Here is a 22,656-nt window from a genome sequence, read left to right as displayed (position 1 = left end):
CACAAGTTCCAGATGTTTCACACCTGGTGAAGGAAGTACCAGCAACATTTATTTATTTTTGGACTTGCATCTGCACCACAGGGATTTACAAATCACCTTCCTTAGTACTGCCTGTTTGTGGCTACAACTAGTACATGTGTGCACTTAATTGGGAAGTTAGTCCATGAGCATCTTGTCAAGACGTCGCATGTTCTCATTTTTCAAGGATTTGCTTGTTTACGAATGAAATAAAATAATCGCTTTAAGCCAGAGAAGATGCTCATAATTAGGCGGGCCGAATATCTCTGGAAATGATTGGTTTTTGAAGTGATTTTACCACTGTGGTCATGTTTTGTATGGAGGACTGAGGAACTTTGTTTTTTCCAGTCATTGTCGTTTTTATGGTAATGGATGTATTATATTAGGAAGTGGATTTAATTAATATTTTTCAGACTGTTTGCCATTGCCACCCTGTGGTCTCAGGTGGTAATAGCATACCAGATACATATTCTGGCATTGAAAGGAAAAGTTTGGAACAAAATATTCTGTCGGGTTACATGTGCCTCCTTTGTCCTTAACAGCCTGCAGTGTGCACAACCTAACTGCATGGATGGACGCTCTTCCAAGCAGCAGAAGATCAGGCAAAAATTATATTTTCCTTTAATATTCCTTAGCACTGAGCTTATTTTATTATCAAAGTTTTAGTTTAGAGATACAGCATGGAAACAGGCCCCGCGGCCCACTGAGTCGTGCCGACCAACGATCACCAATAGTTTTATCCTACACACCGGGGGGAATTTACAGAAGACAATTAACCTGCAAACACGCACGTCTTTGGCGTGTGGGAGAAAACCAGAACACCCAGAAAAAACCCACGCCGTCACAGGGGGAATGTACAAGCTCCTTAAAGACAGCACGCATAGTCAGGACCGAACCCAGTCTCTGTTGCTGTAAGGCAGCAACTCTACCGCTGCACCATTGTCATTTTTTATTTTATTTTGTAATTTGCTTCCGTTGATCAGTTGTTTTGATAAATGTAAATCTGACTGTTGGCTTCATACCACTTGTCTCGTTTCCTTTCATCAAATTCATTACTTCACCCTTCTCAGGGTTGAATTCAGTCTTTTTATTTTTGTTGCCATTTAACCAGAGATTGGTCTCTGCTAACTGAGACAAATTGCAGTAAGAAACATTTGCCCAGGCAAGGTATAGCTATGAAAGTGAATTTTGGTAATCACAATATAAAACAATTGAAATGAGTAACCAAACCCAAATGAATCATTGGAGAGAAAGATTGTTAATCTGGGGGAGATCCAATAATTTTGAAGTTCAGTCAGTGGACTTGCTCTCTGAGGTGAAGATATTTCCAACTGCAACTTTTAGTTTAGTTTACTGTCATGTGTACAATGAAAAGTTTTTGTTGCATGCTAACCAGTCAGTGAAAAGACTATACATGATTACAATTGAGCCATCCACAGTGTGCAGATACATGATAAAGGGAATAACGTTTAGTGCCAAATCAAGCCAGTCAGGTCTGATCGTAGATAGTCCAAGGGTTACCAATGGGGTAGATAGTAGCTCAGGACTGCTCTCTAGTTGTTGATGGAATGGTTCAGTTGGCTGCTAACAGCTGAGAACAAACTGTCCCTGAATTGTATCCCTCATGTGAATGACTTTATCTGCAATTTGTCCCACAGAAACAATTTGGAATCATTTGAACCCACAGGGAACCACACTGTTCTGTCCCATATTATTTGATTTCTCCCGTTGCGTTTACTCATTGTATTAATTAAATTGTACAATGCTGTGGACTTTGGTCCTTTGATACACCACTGGACATACATCATACAAACATACATTTCCGATATTTAGATGTGATTATGATTTAGAAAGCATGATGCGGTTTTGTGCTATCTGCCTGGTACAACAGATCTGCCTGGTGGTTAGCCATTATTTCTTGGCCTGTAGATGCATCAGATTGTGTGAATGTCCCTGAGAACATGACATGCACCTAAGACCTTATGGATTTTCTGAAATGCAACCAATTGGTTTTCAAAATAAAAAATTTGGATTTGAGCTTTTCAGTTGACAAAGTTTACTGCATATGTGGTATTCTTGGATGTGAGGAGGATTGTATGTGTGGATTATATTTCATATAAAGAAAGGATGTGCATTGAAAGGATCCAAGGTCTTTGTAGATTGGCTATTGCATGTTAGCCAATCAGAATGCTTAGTAATTATAACTCCGCCTAAATATATGATTTAGTGTAAGAACTTGCCTACTGTCTTCAGTAGCTGCAGTAGACTGAACGTGTGATGTACTGCTTACATGATGGTGAACTAGACAATAAAGATGCTTGTGCTTTAACCTGTGTGAGACTAAGGTATTTACAGTCTTCATTATGCTTCTAATCACTGGAATAATATCCACCAGCTCTCTCAGCTTTACACCTGAAAACCACTAATTTACTTAACCAGGGCCACGTTAACAGGATTATTATTTATCTGCTTTTAGTGCCAACCATTAGTTCCTTCCCACTTTGCAGTGAATTCCATGCTGACTAAATCTCTGACCCGCGCGCTATTCAGGTTGTACTCCCTTAACATTCACATTTTGATGAACTTTAGATTGTGAGCTCTTGTCTTTTTGATTATTTCCAGAGATCCCTTGTTTAATATGTCCCCTTCTCCCCTTTCATTGAAACCAATGTAGAAATATTGCTGCGTTCTTGACTGTGGTCCACTTTGAGAGGCTTCTCTGGGTGTTTATGGTTGGATATCCTTTCGCAATCCCTTGCCGAATTTGCCTTTTATTGGACATGAAGACCTGACAATTAATTGCCCCGATAATGGCATATTCCAGAGATTCATTTGGCATGGTTGTTTTTTATAATCTAAACTAGTTTTGTAAAAATTATCCATCAAGATTTACTTCTTGTCACCTTTCATGGAACACCTTCGCTCAGCCCACGTGAACCAACCAGATCTCCCGGTTGCTGGACACTTTAATTCTCCTTCCCATTCCTACCCAGACCTTTCTGGCCTCGGTCTCCTCCATTGTCAGAATGAGGTTGAACGTTAATTGGAGTGGTATGAATATTGATTTCTCTCACTTCAGGTAGCCCCGGCATTCCCTCTCTCTCTCTCTATCCCTCCCCCACCCAAGTTGTACTAGCTTCTCAATTTCACCATACAAACAGCTGGAAATGGTCTGTTTCTTTTATCATCGTTACCATTTTGCATATCTTTAATTGCCTTTTTTGTTTATCTTTCATTCTTTCTTTCCACATCACCGTCAATATCTCTCGTTTCCCTTATCCCTAACCAGTCTGAAGAAGGGTCTCGACCTGAAGTCTCCCAATCCTTTTCTCCAGAGATGCTGCCTGTCCTGCTGAGTTATTCCAGCTTTTTGTGTCTATCTAAGGTCTCTTTTATTCTCCTTTTATATTTGCCGTAGTTTGATGCCTGCAAGACAGCTGCTGCATCGAAAATTGCTTATTTTCTAGCATAATTTTGTGAAGAGAGTGCTCCCACATGTCAAGAGCCATCTTAAACCAGCCTTGCTCAGTATTTCTTCAGATAAAAAGATAGCAAATAAAATGTAATTTTATGAATAAAATGCATTCACTTTTTTTTAAATGCAAAAAATAAATCTCTTTTTGCAGATCCATAAATTTCACTTTGCTTAACAGTTGACTCTTGCATCCAAACCAGTTATCTGAGTGTCAGGTTATTAATTTCTATTGTCGGCAGGCAGCACAATTGCTGAATCGCAATAGTCCAGCAATGTTTAGGCTCACTATATATTCAGATAGTAATGTTTTTTAATGTATATGCTTCAAATCATATACAGTACTGGTGCGGCTGCATGTTGGGCACATATTCTATATCAAAAATAACTGAGCTATGTTAAATTTGCAGGAAAATACTTCCTCTATGCATAAATCTTTATGATCACAGAGAAGAATTATTTTTCTAGGTTCTATACATGAAAATTGCAGGCATCACGTCATTAAATATAATATCAAAATATCCATCGGGTTTTAATCTCCATGCTGTTTTCAAAATAATATGCATCAAGAATAGAAGCAACTTTGTTAATTTTAGACCTGCATTATAATAACAGCCTACATTAACATTTAATCCCAATTAAAGTAGAAGGGATTTGGTGAATCCAAATGTGTTTAATGCAGGCTGCAGACCCCATCATCAGGGTTATACTAGTTGAATAATTTCCAGTTAACTAAGAGTCATTAGTCGATGTGGTTGAATAGGAAGGTTAGTGTTGGAATCTTGAGCTTTATATTTTCTACCGGTTCATATTGCTGTATTGATGTAACACCCAAAGCTAAAATGTAAGCATCCATTAATTATCTTCTTTTTGTATTTATACAGCCCCCTCCGTATTGTTTGTGACAAAGACCCATCATTTATTTATTTGCCTCTGTACTCCACAATTTAAGATTTGAAATAGAACAAATCACATGTGGTTAAAGTGCACATTGTCAGATTTAAATAAAGGCCATTTTTATACATTTTGGTTTCACCATGTAGAAATTACAGCAATATTTATACATAGTCACCCCCCCATTTCAGGGCACCATAGTGTTTGGGACACAGCAAAGTCAAAGTCAAAGTAGCCTTTATTGTCATTCAGACCTTGCAGTCTGAACAAAATTTTGTTGCCTTGCAGTCCTACATATAGTAAAAATGACAAAAACAAACAATAAACACAAATTAGCATCCACCACAGTGAGTTCACCAGGCACCTCCTCACTGTGATGGAAGGCAAAAGTCTTTAAGTCTTTGTTTCATCCCTTCTTATTCTCCCTCTGCGCCGAGGCGATCCAGGCTTCAGATGTTGTGACCCTGCCGGGCGATGGTAAGTAATGTCAGTCCCGCGGCTGATTCAGAGCTCCGTGAACGGGCCGGTTCAACTCCGCGCCCCGTGGTGGTCGAAGCTGCCAAAGCTGTGGCCCTCCAGTCCAGCGGACGCAGCTGTTGTTGCCGGAGCTCCGGAGAACAGGTCACCAACATATGAGCTCCCGACGATGTCGTCCACTGGGCCCACGGTCGGGTCGGGTGGCCACTGCCACCGGAACACTGCCCAGCTCCGAGGCCGGGTCACCGCTGCCCCTGCTCCGAGGCCGGGTCACCGCTGCCCCTGCTCCGAGGCCGGGTCGCCGCTACTGTCAGAACACCACAGCTCCGGAGTCGGACTGCTGCGGCTGGACTATTAGGCCTCAGCGCAGGTGGAGACGGGGGATATGACAAGAGAAGTCGCATCCCCCCGAAGGAAGAGACCGAAACATGTTTCTCCCCCTACCCACACACATACACAACCCAATAAACCAAAAAATAACTAAAACAGGACAAAAGAACAACACAAAAAAGAAAAAAAACAGACGGACGGCAGGCGAGCCGCAGCTGCTAAGGCAGCGCCACCATCTTGGAAAATTTTCATGTAAATGAAAGTAGTCATGTTTAGTAATTTGTTGCATATCCTTTGCATGCAATGACTGCTTGAAGTCTGTGATTCATGGACATCACATTTGCTGGATGTCTTCTCTGGTGATGCTGTGCCAGGCCTGTTTTGCAGCCCTTTAGCTTCTGCTTGTTTTGAGGGATAGTCCCCTTCAGTTTTCTCTTCAGCATATAAAAGGCATGCTCAATTGGGTTCAGATCGGATGATTGACTTGGCCACTCAAGAATTGACCATTTTTTAATCTTTTAAAACCTCCTGTGTTGATTTAGCAGTATGTTTGGAATCATTGTCTTGCTGTAGAATGAACTGCCGGCCAATGAGTTTTGAGGCATTTGTTTGAACTTGAACTGATAGGATGTGTCCATGCACTTCAGAATTCTACCATCAGCAGTTGTATCATCAATGAAGATAAGTGAGCCAGTACCTTCATACATGCCCAGGCCATAACACCCCCACCACTGTGTTTCACAGATGAGGCGGTATGCTTTGGATCTTGGGCAGTTCCTTCTCTCCTCCATACTTTGCTCTTGCTATCACATTGCTATAAGTCAATCTTCGTTTCATTTGTCTACAAGACCTTTTTTCCAGAACTGTGGTTGCTCTTTTAAGTACTTCTTGGCAAACTGTAACCCGGCCATCCTATTTATGCGGCTAACCAGTGGTTTGCATCTTGTAGTGTAGCCTCTGTATTTCTGTTCATGAAGTCTCTGTGGTCAGTGGTCATTGACAAATCCACACCTGACCCCTGAAGAGTGTTTCTGATCTGTCGGACAGGTGGTTTGGGGAGTTTTTTCTTTATCATAGGGATAATTCTTCTGTCATCAGCTGTGGAGGTCTTTCTTGGCCTGCCAGTCCCTTAGCGATTATTAAGCTCACCAGTGCTCTCTTTCTTCTTAATGATGTTCCAAACAGTTGATTTTGGTAAGTCTAAGGTTTGACTGATGTCTCCAACAGTTTTATTCTTGTTTCTCAGTCTCATATTGGCTTCGTTGACTTTCATTGGCACAACTTTGGTCCTCATGTTGATAAACAGCAATGAAATTTTCCAAAGGTGATGGAAAGACTGGAGGAAAGACTAGGTGCTGAGAGGTTTTTTCTTAGGCCCTCTTCAGTCATGGCTGACCATGGGTGTCTCCAGTGTGCTATTCCCTACATGGAGGATGCCTGTGAGTGACTTTGTTAACGTGGGAAGACTGGTGCACAGACAGCCACCCCACGGTCCTTGACAGATCTGGGTCAGGATCTAGTGGCATGTAGTCCAAGACGACCGGAGACCCTTTACTGCTGCAGCCTTCAACCGCCTTCTCAGCCATTGTGAGGCTCCACGAAGGTCAGTCATCATCCTCCGCCTGTTCCACCGTTGACGTCTTGGTTGGATTGCTCTTTGTCAGAGACCTCCCCCTTGACCGTACCACCATGGGGGGCCCTACCAGGAGCATAGCTCCACACGGCAACACTCTCAGCATCTCGGGTCCACACAAGCTTCAACACCACGACAAGGTGACAATCCACAGACCACTCTTATACCTGCATTAAGGAGGCAATTAAACACACCTGAGCAATTACAATGCCTGTGAAGCCATGTGTCCCAAACATTATTGTGCCCTGAAATGGGGGGGACTATGTATCAACACAGCTATATTCTCTACATGGTGAAACTAAAATGTATAAAAATACCCTTTAATAAAATCTGACAATGTGCACTTTAACCACATGTAATTTTTTTTCTATTACAAATCTCAAATTGTGGAGTACAGAGGCACATAAATAAATGATGGGTCTTTGTCCCAAACTTTACGGAAGCACGGTAGCTGTAATAGTTGTAAAATATCCAGCCTCCAGTCATTTGTTTTGTTGATATTACTCTTGAAACCCTTGATGATGCTCCGGTATCATTTGCAGAACTTAATTTTAATTCCTCCTAATGGCATTATTCCTCTTTTATATAGGATTGTATTCCATCCTCCTATTGCAGTATTTGCTTTCGTATTCCATGCAATATTATTTTACACAATTTTTGTTTAGAATCCTTTGTTCCAGTCTCAATAGAAATGGCAATTTTTATACATTTGTTTTTTTTTTTCATTTGGCTGTACATGTTATATAGAGTACACCTCCTGAAAAGAAAGCTGTTTCATATCCTTACCCTCCCAACATCAAACAAGCCTCTGATATGTAAATGCAGCCTTGGGAAGAATAGATGCAAAGCCTCATTTTGGATGGATGCCAAAACTTTCTTTCTTAGAATTGTATTTGAAACGTGAGAAGAGCAGCTGACCAACAATTTACATGTAAACCACAGCAGAACGCATCTGGGAGGCAAAACTTGACTGCTGGTCTGCGGTGGTCTGATATCACTTTTGAAAGAGTAGAAGCATTATATTTGGTGTTTTTTACATAGTATTTAGATTATACCACCCCGCCCCCCTCCCCAATCATCATTTTGCTGGCATTTACTGCATGTCATGGAAGTCCAGATGTGTATTTCTGAAGATAGACACAAAATACTGGAGTAACTCAGCGGGTCAGGCAGCAGCTCTGGAGAACATGGATAGGCGACGTATCACTGAGTGCTAGAGTAACTCAGTGGGTTAGGCACAACCTTTGGAGAAAAGGAATAGTCAAGTCGTCACATTTATTTATATAGCACATTCAAAAAACAACTCTCGTTGGCCAAAGTGCTTTACATGCAGAGGTGAAACCCTTCGTCGGACTGCAATTCTAATTCTAAAGATATATTTGATCATTATTGAGTCTTATTCCTTTTTGTATAAAATAAAAGCATGTACTTTGCTACCTCTAAAACCAAGTGGTTCCGTTAATCCCATGCATATTGTGAGATTTTTCAAAAGAAATATTACAACATTAACAACAAATCAGCTTCCCAGCTTGCCTCTGTCATTGTTAATTATTGCAAGATTATTTTTGCTCTTGTCAGATTCCTACACGTTACAATGTCATCAATGTCACTGTCATCAGTTTTAAATTGTAGAAGTTTGCTGTCCGATTATTTGAAAAGATGTCCAACCCAGTTATCATAGTATTCCATTATGGCAATGCTGTTCCATAAGTATTTTTGATGTAGATGTCCGAAAAGTAATGTTGGAGAATACAGAGAGGGGAACCCAGAGATTGGTATGGAGGGTATTGGGATGGTGCCCCAACATTGGGCTTGGACAAACAGACCAGGACTCCTCAAGCGTTGATAACCCAATTGTTATTTGTTCAAGGAAAGGCCTGGGACCTACAGGCCAGTGAGTCTAACATCTGTGGTCAGAAAGGTACCAGAGAGTATTCTGAGGAATAAGATATACATGCGTTTAGATGGACAAGGGCGGTTTTGTACATTGGAGATCGTGTCTCACGAATCTGGGTTTTTTGAAGATTTGACCCATAAGGTTGATGAGGGCAAAGCTGTAATGTTGTATATATGGATTTCAGCAAGGCATTTGACAAGGTTCAGCATGGTAGGTTGCTCTGAAAAGTTAGATCACATGGGATCCAAGGGGAGAAAGCCAACTGGATAGAACATTGGCTTCATGGAAGGAAGCAAAGGGTGATGATGGAAGGCTGTTTATCAGACTAGAGGCCTGTGTGCCTCAAGGTTATGGTGTTAGGCCCATTGCCGTTTGTCATTTATATCAATGATTTGAATGAGAACGTACAGGGAGAATTGGCAAATTTTGTGGATGATACAAAAGTGGATGGTATTGTAGATAGCGAAGATGGTTGTCAAAAATTAAAGCGAGGAGCTCAAATCACAGAATGAAGGGATTGAAGTACATAATCCATGACAGAATATAAAATATGATGCGGAAATTAAATGAAAAATGAGAAACATTCAATTTTGGAAGAAGTGGCAACACCTGTTTGATTCGTGTTGAAGTGCCTGCAGGGAAAGCTGACAAATATCCAGTAGCCCGGGCCAATGTGACACTCAAAGAAGAGGAAGTGTGTGTGTGGAAACATGTCTTGAAGAGGGTTTTAATGTCTACAGAAATACATCAGCTGCAAATTCGAACTAGAACACATTGCAAACCTTAGGGAAAGAGGAAAATTAACTACAAATGATGCATGCAATTTTGGTCGTTTTGGGGAAGAAATGGACTAATGAATAGAATATCAGAAGATATTTGTACATGTTTACATTGGGTAGAGCAATGATATGTGAAATAGAAAGCATTCTAAATATCACGGCCAGAATTTGTCTACAGAAATTGAGGTTGGATTGAATGGGTTTTTATTCCGTGAAACAACAAAAGCGATATGTGGCAATATATTAAAGGCAAACCTGATCTTAATTTTTTGTCCAGAAAACTGAAGCAAGAGTTTCAGCAGGTGGTATTAAGTTTACTTGTTATATTGGTCCTGCCTCATAGTGGAAAGTGTGGTATTACGGGGAGAAGTGGATGAATTAATTCAATAATTTAATACAATTAGCAATTCCAGCCTCATCTCGCATTGTCACAGATGACTGCCAATGTATCAATCTATACTACCTCTGGTTTCCTCCCACATGCCAAAGACATGCAGGTTTGCAGGTTAATTGGATTCTGTAATTACTAGTGTATGGGTGTGTATAGGATAGAAAGTGGGATAACATAGAGGTAATGTAGGGGTGATTGGTGGTCAGTGTGGATGGGCCGAAGGACCTGTTTACACTCTATATCTCTAAACTAAACTAAACCCAATGTCAATTATTCACTTCAAGAGTATTTGTTTCCAATAGAAACTGTTTCCGAAAAGGGATTTTCTTTACATTGCCATGTGAATTAATATTATTATTTCAGTATTATCCAAATTATAATAGCATGCCATTTATGGTCCTATTTTGAATTGTTACAGCATTTTAAGAAACAAAAGCGGCTGATTCCAGAAAGAACAATATGGAAATACTTTGTTCAACTTTGCAGTGCCTTGGAACACATGCATTCTCGGCGTGTCATGCACAGAGGTATCGTATATACGTAATGCTAGACTTTAAATCTTTATGCTGACAAGGTCTTAACACTGGGAATTGAGTTATTGGAATGGTCCACATCTCCAACAAATTCTGCAGAAAGGACAAAAGCAGCTAGTGGAGCCCAACTGACATGCGGGTAGATATCAATCCTTTTAGTTCAATCAGCTCTTTCCAATGCCAGTGGTAGAATCGCTGATAATTAGTGGAAAGATTATGGAGGAGTTGGTGAACAAATGTAGATAATGTGGGAGGAAAGGATTTTGAGGTTTAGACAAGTGAAAAGAAACCAGAAGCCTTTTATTCTGCATTGTATTATAGTTTATAATAAATAACGCAGGAACACACATGGCAGTAGCTGATTTATTTAGTTTGCTCATGAAGAATTGACCAATGTATTGATCTCACTGTGGATGTTAAAACTTATCTTTTTAATTTAAAGCAATGTTAAATCCTTCTTGCTGCATATTCTGTTTGACTAAAAGAAAAACATTTCTTTTATAAAGGAGATTCAAGCTGCACTGGCATACATGTAGTATAAACAGGGCTCCAAAGGCCAAATAGTTAGTTTGATGGGCTTCAGATTCAGATTCAATTGTACTTGTCATTGTCAGTGTACAGTACAGAGACAACGAAATGCATTTAGCATCTCCCTGGAAGAGCGACATAGCAAACGATTTGAATAAATAATAATAAGTGTCCGGGGGGGGGGGGTGGTGATTGGCAGTCACCGAGGTACGTTGTTGAGTAGAGTGACAGCCGCCGGAAAGAAGCTGTTCCTCGACCTGCTGGTTCGGCAAAGGAGAGACCTGTAGCGCCTCCCGGATGGTAGGAGGGTAAACAGTCCATGGTTGGGGTGAGAGCAGTCCTTGGCGATGCTGAGCGCCCTCCGCAGACAACGCTTGCTTTGAACAGACTCAATGGAGGGGAGCGTGGAACCGGTGATGCGTTGGGCAATTTTCACCACCCTCTGCAATGCCTTCCGGTCGGAGACAGAGCAGTTGCCATACCATACTGTGATGTGTGGATCTCTGGTTGTATAAAGCTGTTGAGCATTCCTGCTCGAAGCCCACCAGAGTTGGCAGTATTTTCATGGTGAGAACCACACAAATGTCAATCCTGGACTAATAGTGTTCCTGTTGTGTGTGCAAAAGTGTGGGCTTCACTTCAGTTTGAGCAAGTGAACACAAAGTTCTGATCAAAACAGTGGGCCACAGCCAACACATTTCATCTGATTTCTTCCTCTTTCAAATCCTGACAAATCAATTGTAACTGCTTCCACACTATGCAGTTCTAAATTTCAATTAAGTCAAGCTTTTCTCCTCCTTACCGCTTTAATTAGGGAGGGCATGTCATACATGATTTGGAGTGTCCTGGCAGCCTCTGAGAAGATAGACAGCTCAGGGAAAACCTTGTGAAAAGGGTTATGGTTTTATAATGTCACTAATATGGAGTTAAGGAGAAGTTGGGCAAACTTGGATTGTTTTCTCTGGAGCATCAGAAGCTGATGGGAGACCATTAGAAGTATATAGAAAATGATGGGAGGCATAGATAGAGTAGATGGGAATCAGGAACAAAGGATCAGAATCTTTATCCAAGGGTGGAAATGTCAAAACCTGGAGGGCATATCTTTAAGGTCAGAAAATGAACATCCAATGGAGATGTGCCGGACCAGTCCTTTGACACAGGGAGTCCCTGGAATGTGTTACCGGGGGTGGTGGTGGAAGCAAATACGATTGTGGTGTTTGAGGGTTTTAGACAGGCACATGAAAGAATATGCAGGGAATGGAGTGATATGGATTATGTGCAGGCCGATGAGATTAGTTTAATTTGGCTTCATGTTCGGCACAGACATTGTGGACCAAAGAGCCTTTTCCGATGTCGACTCCATTCACTTTAATTAAAAAATGGAATACCTTGTCCTCATGAAAGAAAATAAGCTCTTGTCCTCATGAAAGAAAAGTAAGTATAATAAGATTAGATTCCTTAAGTAGGTAATTGACAGAATTTACCAATATCACTCTGACAATTTTATTATAAGGCCAACATTGTGAAGGACGAGAGTTTGATGAAGTTTGGAAATGTCCCATCTTTTGAGTTATTTGCAGATTCAGGAAAAATTTATAAAGACAAAGGAGGCCATTGTACCCATTGAGTCTGCGCCAACCAAAACGTGCCAGCCAACCAATAATTAATATTTTACTGATCCTTTTTTCAGTGCGGTCTAGGCAAAGTAGATAACAGCTCCTATCCATGATCTCTATTTCAGCTTGGGCACTGGTTAGTGTGCTCCCTTATGCCAGAGGAATTGCAATCTCGGCAACATCAGGCAGAGGTTTTCAGCAATGGCAGAAAATATGGTTAGAAGAAAAATAATTTTGAGGCAGTTCAAAAGGAAGCAATAGCAACGATCCTTTAACACTGCAGCATGTTAGTATAATCCTGAGCATAAAATCTAGGCAAATACTAGGGGTAAACATTTTTACATAGTGGATATAGGGTGATTTCACGAAAGGTCACTGGGTCATAGGTCTTCACGCACGGAGCCGCAAAATCCAACTGGGGTACATACGTCACTTCCGGTACATGTTATTGATGCTAGAAACGCGTACTTTCAAACCTGTTAAAAAACGCGAAAACGGTTAGTTTTTGCGCTGTAAATAACTGTGCAAGTCGGGGTGACCGTGAGACACAGCTATCTTACTTTAGAGTTCCAAAGATTAAGAAAAATGAAGGTAAAGAGAAGAGAGAGCTGAAGGGAAAATAACAGCCGAAGTTGTTGGCCGTGCAGATAAAAAGATAGAAAATATCGGGATATTGCTCACTGCATTTCATCAAAACATCAATAATGCCTTAGTTTTGATGAAATGCAGTGAGCAAACGCGATAATTCCCGATATTTTCTATCTTTATATCTGCACGGCCAACAACTTCCGCTGTTATTTTCCCTTCAGCTCTCTCTTCTCTTTACCTTCATTTTTCTTAATCTTTGGAACTCTAAAGTAGGATAACTGTTTCTCACGGTCACCCCGTCTTGCACAGCTATTTACAGAACAAAAACTAATCGTTTTCGCGGTTTTTAACAGGTTTGAAAGTACGCGTTTCTAGCATCAATAACATGTACCGGAAGTGACGTATGTACCCCAGTTGGATTTTGCGGCTCCGTGCGTGAAGACCTATGACCCAGTGACCTTTCGTGAAATCACTCTATAATCTGATGTCTTGTGGAAAGGAAAGGGGAATTGGATAGGCGCACAAGGGATAATAATCTACTCGGCTACAGGCAAGGAGCATTGGAACAACTGCACTATTTTACATAAAGCCAGAAAAAGAAGCTAAGCGAATAACCCAGTGGGTCAGGCGGCATCTCTGGAGAATGTGGACAGGCAACTTTTCGGGTTGGGACCCTCCTTCAGACTTATCCGCAACTGCCCAGATAAAGGTGTATCATTGTGTCTGAAGAAAGGTCCCAACTTGAAACAATCATTCTCCCATTTCCCACTGCTTTTAGAAAAAGCCAAATTTGCTTTCTTTGTGTGAAAACACCGTGTAAATCCATGATGTGGAGAAATAATTCTTGTTGCAAATATAGTAACAAGAAGAAAGTATGTTATCATTCACACCCTTGTTTCAGTTCTCTTGCGGAGAAATATTTCTTGTGTCATAAAATAGTAACGTCAAAATGTATGTGATCTTTCTGTTCTCTTGCAGATATAAAACCAGCTAATGTGTTCATTACAGCAACAGGAGTAGTAAAGCTGGGAGATCTCGGCTTGGGCAGGTTTTTTAGTTCGAAAACTACAGCAGCACATTCTTTAGGTGAGCAATCCTGCACAACACGAATCCATCTAATTACAGGAGTGGGATGTATTTCATTAAGAGTGTGAACAAAACCATGTGTCTGCTGTAAACGTAGGCAGCAAAAGGCAGGCTCCCTGACTACTATTGGGTTATCTATTTCATTGTGCAGTTAGGGGGTTTCCTGTTTCGTTGACCTTTGCCATTACACAGGGCATGTCTGGAAGTAACAAGTCCAATCTTGCTACTGATACAGAACCCTGATTACACAACAGTGTAATAAAGACCAAAGAGTTTATGATGAATAGACTGCTTTAAAACTGCACGCTGAGCTAACCCATTGATCTTTCCTGAAGTTTATAATGCAAAGAACCTTGAACAATCAGACAGCTTTTATTTTATTGCATTGCTTCCTTATTTTTCCTCCAGTGTTTCCAAAACATGGTTGCACCGACAACCTAATACTTTGTTTCTTCAACCAAAATTTTTAAATAAAAGAACCCAATACTAGCTACTAAAAAGAACAAATTTAATACACAGCTTTCAGCAGTCCTAATCCATATGGAAATATGTAGGACATTGGATTACTAGGACTGCAAATAACAATTTCAAATATTTTGAAACTCCCTTTATCTTCCTTGCTTGGGAATGTAGAGCTGATTTTTCTGACAGAGCAGGGGATATATAAGATACAGAAGCTTGAAAGAGCACACCAACTGACTCGGGAATAGCTTCTGTTTTCAGGCTTCTGACCGGTTCTTCCGTAAACTGGGGTGCGCTCAGATTCTCCTCGACCTCATTGCGACATTTGACTGTCTCTGGAACTGATGCGCTACAATGCTGAGAACTATATTCTGCACTCTGTATCTTCTCCTTTGCTCAACCCATTGTACTTGATATTGGCTTGATTGTATTTATGTATAATGATATCTGATTAGATTGAATAGCTGCAAAGCAAAGCTTTTCCCTGAACCTTGGTATACGTGACCACAATGAACCTAAACCTGAATATAAACAAAATAGTTCCTGTGCTGGTTAGATATGGATATGAAAGTGAAATGTGTTGGAGCACTTATTGCAAGTTGGTATATTGTGTGCAGGGAGATCTCAAGTAAAGGGCCTGTCCCATTTTCCCGAGTTATTCACGAATTCTCCCGCGTTTTCAAACTCGCGGAATGTTCGTAACGAGTCTGTAGGAGTCCGTAGATATATCGTAGAGGCTCGTTATGCCAGCCCTAGGTACTCGGGGCTATTTTTTCACTCGTGGTCATTTTTCATCATGCTGAAAAAACGTCCCGACTTGCCTGATGCCCCGAGTACCTACGGCTGGCATAACGAACCACTACGATATATCCACGGACTCTTACGACCTCCTATGGACTCGTTACGAACATTCTGCGAGTTTGAAAACTCGGGAGAATTCGTGACTAACTCGGGAGAATTTGTGAATAACTCGGGAAAGTGGGACAGGCCCTTTATTGGACCAAGGAGAATATCATTTTCCAGGGTCCACCTGAAGGTCCAAAATAGTGAGGTGATTATTATTGGTTCAGAAATCTAGTTTGAGCACACAACCAAAACATTTATTTTTCAAATAGATAAGGGATCAAATATGGGGCGACACCGTGGTGCAGAGGTAGAGTTTCTGCCTTGCAGTACCAGAGACCCGGGTTCGATCCTGACTACGGGTGCTGTCTGTGTGGAGTTTGTACATTCTCCCTGTGACCAAGTAGGTTTTCTCTGGAAGTTCCGGTTTCCTCCCACACACCGAAGATGTACAGGTTTGTAGATTAGTTGGGCGTGGGTAAAATTGTAAATTGTCCCTCATGTGTAGGATTGTGCTCGTGTACGGGGTGATTGCTGGTTGGTGTGGTCTCAGTGGGCCAAAAGACCTTTTTTCGCGCTGTATTTCTAATGCCTAAAAAGGTACCTGATGGTGGTGCAGCAATGACTGCTATTGCCTTGTAGCTCCGAGGACCAGGATTTGATCATGACCTCTGTTGTATTCTGGTTTTGCACGTTCAATGTGTCAGAAGAGGCTCTGGTTTCTCCACCTCCCGAGTATGTGCTCATGGGTTAAATTAGAGAATATAAGTTATGAACAGCAGTTTTCATCATATGCATTCTGATGGGATGTCGAGGGTGATAAACAGCACACCTATATGAACCATTTATGCTGGTTAAAATAGATATTCCTGCTCATAATGGTGTTGCTTAGTGGCTCCTGTTGAAAACCAGCTGCTATCCTTCCTCAGTCAGATCTGTGAACTGAGTGCTGCTTTGACCTCTGTCATTTCCTGCTTCTACTCAGTTAGGAGTTTATTATTGTCACGTGTGCTGAGGTACAGCGAAAAGCTTTTGTTTACATGCTCTCCAGTCAAAGAAAAGACTATACATGATTACAATCAAGCTGTCAACAGCACACAGATAAATGATACACCATTTAGTGCAAGATAAAATCTGATTAAAGATAGTTCAAAGGTATGTTTATTTTCTATAGCTTCAGCTTGGAATTTATCACCACCCAGTTTTGCATTGCAGCAAGACACCTTTTGTAACTGAAATTGTAATCTGTCACAACAAGATTGCGGTCTGTAAATTCTCTGCCCTGTTTTTTAAAGAATTGGTATCAACAAATACATCAGTCAGTTTCCAGGAAGAAGCAAAGGCTTCTAGTTCCCACATTGGATGTCTTCATTGAAAAGGAATAACCTTCATTGTAAAGTTTAAACAGTATTGAAATAATCTGCTTTCTGTTCGCTGTTAAATGGAAGTCTTTGTTGGTATCTGGTAAGCAAGTTGATGCAAGGCTCACCTGAGGTGTCATGAGAATGGGGGTACATTCTCTGGGTGTAGCCTCAGTAGTTCAAAGGGTTCAAAGGTCTTTTATTGTCACGTGTACCAACTAAGGTACAGTGATAGTCGATTTACCATACAGCCATACAAAAAAAAGCAACAAGACACACAACTACATAAAAGTTAACATAAACATCCACCACAGTGGATTCCCCACATTCTTCACTGTGATGGAAGGCAATAAAGTCTAATCTTCTTCCGCGGTCGGGGCAGTCGAACCATCTGCAGTCTGTGCGATCGAAGCACCCGCAGCCGGCGATCGAAGCCCCCGCGTCGGGGCGGTCGAAGCTCCTGTGGCGTGGAGCTCCCGAAGTTGGTTTCTAACCAGAGCTCCACGATATTAAAGTCCGCAGGCTCCCACGGTTAGAGCTCCAAGGTCGATCCCCGACAGGGACCGCAAGCTCCACGGTGTTAAGTGGGCAGGCTCCCGAAGTCGATCTCCCGCAGAGGCCGCCAACTCCTCGATGTTAGGCCGCAGTGCGGACAGAGATACGATACAGAAAAAAATTGGCATATCCGTCGAGGTAAGAGATTAAAAAAAGTTTCCGCCCAACTTCCCCCCCCCTGCACATAAATCATCATAATCATAATCATACTTTATTAACCAAGTATGTTTTACAACATACGAGGAATTTGATTTGCCATACTGTCATACCAATAAAAAGCAACAAGACACATAAAATACATTTTGACATAAACATCCACCACATTCCTCACTGTGATGGAAGGCTGAAAAAATATTATTAAATCTCTTCCCTGACTGTTCTCCCGCGGTTGGGAGCCTCCCCTTCCGTTGACGGAACGATCTAGCCGGCGATCGTGCCTTACTCGTCGGGACCATCAAGCTTCCTCGTCGGGGGGATCTCAGCTCCCTGCGCCGGGCGATCAGACCCCGGGTTGGGGCTAGTCGAACCTCTTGCGACTTTGGAGCTTCCCGACATCAGTCTCCACCAGAGACTGCGAGCTCCTCGATGGTGAAATCCACAGGCCGCAGTTGGAGCGTCGATTCCAGGCAAAGGATCGCAGGCTCCGATGGTAAGTCCACGGCCCCGCGGTGGAGCTCAAAGTCAGTCCTGAGCAAGGCCTCCAGCTCCATGGTGTTAGGCTGCAGAGCGACCGGAGATACGATCTGGGAAACAATCGCATCTCCTGCAAGGTAAGAGATTGAAAAAAAGTTTCCCCTGATCCCCTCCTCACATAAAACAAACCAGAGAACATTAACATAAACTTTTTAAAACTCACTAAAAATAACAAAAAAGATGAAAGACAGACAGATCGTTGGCTATAGAACACTAAAACATACATTTAACATACTATAAAACAACAAAGAAGGGATGGACGGGTCAGACTGTTGGCAAGGCAGCCATTGCTGGCGCCACCTGGTGTTTTTTTGGATTGTCAGTTTGGAAGTTTTTTAGATGTACCTTCTTTTCACATGTCCATAAATTTATATTATTGGAAACAGGCAGACAATATAATATGACCCGGTACATAATTAAAGTCACTCAGGCCATTCGGCCCACCTCGTCCATGCCGACCAAGATGCCCCACCTACACCTGTCCCACCTGCCCACGTTTGATCCCTTTTCTATCCTATCTATATACCTGTCCGAATGTCATTTGAATGTTGTTATAGTTCCTGTTTCAACTGCCTCTTCTGGCAGCATGTTCCATGCACCCACTGTCCTCTGTAGAAAAAATTGGCCCTCGGGTTCCTATTAAATCTTAATGGGTCATAAGTTGAAGATCAATCATCCCAGAAGTAAAATGAAATAGCTAACTTTAGTAAAATCAATAATGTGTTTTGCAGTTTGTCAGATCATTTCTCTTTGTTACATACTTTAAATGGGTCTGAATGTTACCACTATATGTTTACTCCTGATAAGGTATTGATACATTACAATTAGTCTTGCCATTCTTTTGGCCCCAAGAAGAGTGCATTTTTTCAAATGTTTAACTTTTCATCTTCATTTAATTTCAATCATCTTTTTTATAAGGGGCATGAGTGCTTGCTTTATTGCCCAAACTGTTATTCAGGAAGATCTGTTAAAATACAGAAGGATATTTATGCATGTTTTTGTTTCTGGGCTTCCCTAATTATATTGCAATCTGAGTTTTGGAGAGACAGAGTGATGTGTGCCTGGAACTCGTTGCCAGGAGTGGTGGTAAAGGCAGATACAATCATGGCATTTAAGAGGCTTGGATATGGAGGGATATGGTTATGCAGACAGATGGGATTATTTTAATTTGGCATCATACTCAACATAGACATTGCGGGCTGGGGCAAGTTCCTAACTGTACTGTTCTATGCCCCAGTCTAAAATTTTAGTTGTTTGAATGTTTCAATGTTTTAGATTTGTGGAAGACTAGCTCGACTATCATTACCTCTCTGAATCTACTTTTGGAATTACTCTGACTCTCAATAAGCTGAGAAGCCGCATAGTGAAATGTTTTTCCTCCCCCCTGTGGGTTCTCATGTGGATTCTCCACATCCACAAGCTTGCATGTTCTTCAATGACAATTATTAGCATCATATGGTAACAAAAGATGATCATTGTTGACCCTTTGCTACTCATATGGGCTGAGTACATGTTATGCTTAATAATTGCTTAAATGTGATTTGGTTTCTTGTAGGGTAAAATATGTTAATTGCTGGTGCTCCCAAATTATTACAATTTAAAACATGCAGGAATGTATAACTTTTAAAGTAAGCCACACAAATCATGTATTTGTTTTCCTGAAAATGATTAGTGCTATAAATAGTTGTAAGGATAGAATTGGGGAAAGAGATTTTGGAAAGATATGTTGATGGAATGAATTAGTGATAAATTAGCAACAATATGGGGAATCTGGCTTTTGTTTTAACTTTGAATTGTAGTTTGGAAGTAATGCCATTTTGTTTATGTGATATTGGTGGTGCTAAAAATTATGAGTTGAACATCAACATTTCCATCTTGGTTAAATTAAACTATGAGTGATTTGAGCAGTTGCATCTTCAGTCCTACTATTTAACTAGGTCAGTGCAGCAGCAACAACACCCTACTATTTAACTACCTGTGTTTTTCTTTTTTCCTTTTACTAATTAGATAGTTTGTTACATATAGTAAAGATTTTACAGCATACAGTATGTGTATTTATGTGAGGAATTTATTGCCACAGATGGGGGTGGAGGCTAAGTCAATGGATACTTTTAAGGTGGAGATTGACAGATTCTTGATTAGAAAGGATGTCTGGGGTTATGGGGCGAAGGCAGGAGAATGGGGTTGAGAAGGAAAGATAAGTCTGCCATGATTGAATGGCGGAGTAGACTTGATGGGATGAATCGCCTAATTCTGTTCCTAGAACTTATGAACATGTGCATATGCTGTAATTATTGTTTGCTTCACCCACACTTTATTTCATTATTGGTTGTCCAAAGTTTGTTCTTTGGTGGAAGCAAGAAATGGAGTTAGATTGTTTTAAAACAGAGCATTGTTGCAAAACGATTCCTGCAAAACTAATACTGTTCCAGGTTATTAAACCTTGTAGGGGCTGCACAGTGGCGCAGTGGTACAGTTGTTGCCTTATGTCGCCAGAGACCCGGGTTTGAATTGACTATGGTGTTGCCTGAACGTAGTTTGTATGTTCTCCCTGTGACTGCGTGGGTTTTCTCCAGGTGCTCCGGTTTCCTCCCACGCTTCAAAGACATGCAGATGTGCAGGTTAATTGGCTTCTGTAAATTGTCCCTACTGTATAGGATACAACTAGTGTACAGGTAATTGATGGTCGGCATCGAGTTAGTGAGCTGAAGGGCCTGTTCCCACACTGTATCTAAACTAAACAAAAATATTGTAAGCATTAACACCTTAATGTAAATTGCATTTTCTCAGAAATATCTGAAATTTTGTAAGCTTTCTTAATGAAGCAGTGTTTTTTTTAATTCAAATTTGTTTAGTTAGGGAAGAAATTACTTTAACCATCTGAATTCCAAAATGGGAAAAGATGCTGCAGAAATGATATCAAATCTTAAAGTTAAGTATGCTTTCCTTCAAATGGACTTGAAGACCAATTCAAGTGTATCATGTCATATCAGACTTGACAACCTGTATGATATGGCGCTGAAGCATATGAGAGAATAGAAGCTTGAGTTCTATTCCATGATTCTTCCACGCATTATATTTTCAATTCTGACCAAAAGGGCACATTAGGGAACAATGACAGTATTTAAGAATAAGGGGTAGGCCATTTAGGATGAGGATAAACTTTTTCACCCAGAGAGTTGTGAATCTGTGGAATTCTCTGCCTCAGAAGGCAGTGGATGCCAATTCTCTGGTTGCTTTCAAGAGAGAGTTAGATAGAGCTCTTAAAGATAGCAGAGTTAAGGGATATGGGATGGCAGGAACGGGGTACTGATTGTGGATGATCTTGCTTTGCTATATATATATATATATATATATATATATAGAGAGAGAGAGAGAGAGAGAGAGAGAGAGAGCAAAGCAAGATTTATATATGTATATTTTTAGATTTATATATATATATATGTGTGTGTGTGTGTGTGTATATATATACACATATATATACACATATATATATATGTGTGTGTTTTTATATATATATATATAAATCCATCTCCTCCCCCACCGTCCCTCCCCTAAACCCTTCTCCCCTCCACACACCCTACCCCCTCCCCTGCTCCCCACTTCTCCCCCGCCCCTCATCTCACCCCCCTCTCAGCACTCCCCCCTCTCTCTCTCTCCCCCTCTCTTCTCCCCTCTCTCTCTCCCCCCTCTCTCTTCGGAGTCCCCCCTCGGTTTCTAACTATATAAATTGTATATAGTTTTTGTTATATTTTGTATGTATAACATAAATCGCACACACACACACACTCATTTATATGCACACACACACACAGAAGTACATGTATATACATATAACACATCGCCTCACCGTAGCGGATATATGGCCGAGTCCATATGTATATGGACATATGGACACTGCTGCACACACACTCCGGATATTCGGAGGCTGCATATATATATGGCGGATGGCGATACCGGGAGCCCGCGTATCCTGGAGGGAGACCGCTTTAGGGCTCTCGCAACGGCGATGTATGTATGTATGCGGGGTCGAAGAGCTCCTGTATGTGCCTATATATATGCCCCGCGCGGCTTGGAATGGCTGTGGGATATGCGAGCGCACGCCGGGGGCTCTAACACCAATACCTGGTATGCGACCCTCGCACCACCCTGCGTGGCTTTATATGGCCATATATATATATATATATATGGGCTATGACTTTGACTCTATATATATATATATATATAGTGGATAGATATAGTATATTTGGCCTTCCATCATAGCGATGTGATGGATGTATATGTAAATATGTTGTATATATTTATATATATATGTATATGTATGGCTGCAGAATATATATATATATTTGGACCTATAGGGGTCCATATGACAATTATATTGATCTTGATATATATATATATATATATATATATATATATATATATATATATATATATATATACACATATATATATATATATATATATATATATATATATACATATATATATATATATATG

At 40.9% G+C, this 22,656-nt stretch overlaps 1 protein-coding gene across 9 annotated transcripts in view; it reads left to right on the top strand.

The window, feature by feature from the left end:
* Positions 1-22,656, top strand: part of nek7 (NIMA-related kinase 7) — a 137,697-nt gene that overhangs the window by 86,267 nt on the left and 28,774 nt on the right. For all 9 annotated transcript variants that reach the window (XM_055642406.1, XM_055642405.1, XM_055642403.1 and 6 more), the window contains exons 7-8: positions 10,310-10,418; positions 14,135-14,242. In XM_055642406.1, coding sequence (XP_055498381.1) covers positions 10,310-10,418; positions 14,135-14,242 — 217 coding nt within the window. The remainder of the gene's footprint in view (positions 1-10,309; positions 10,419-14,134; positions 14,243-22,656) is intronic.

Source organism: Leucoraja erinacea, chromosome 10 (assembly GCF_028641065.1).
Source record: "Leucoraja erinacea ecotype New England chromosome 10, Leri_hhj_1, whole genome shotgun sequence".
Classification (NCBI taxonomy): Eukaryota; Metazoa; Chordata; class Chondrichthyes; order Rajiformes; family Rajidae; genus Leucoraja; species Leucoraja erinaceus.
This window is presented reverse-complemented; position numbering and strand designations above follow the sequence as displayed.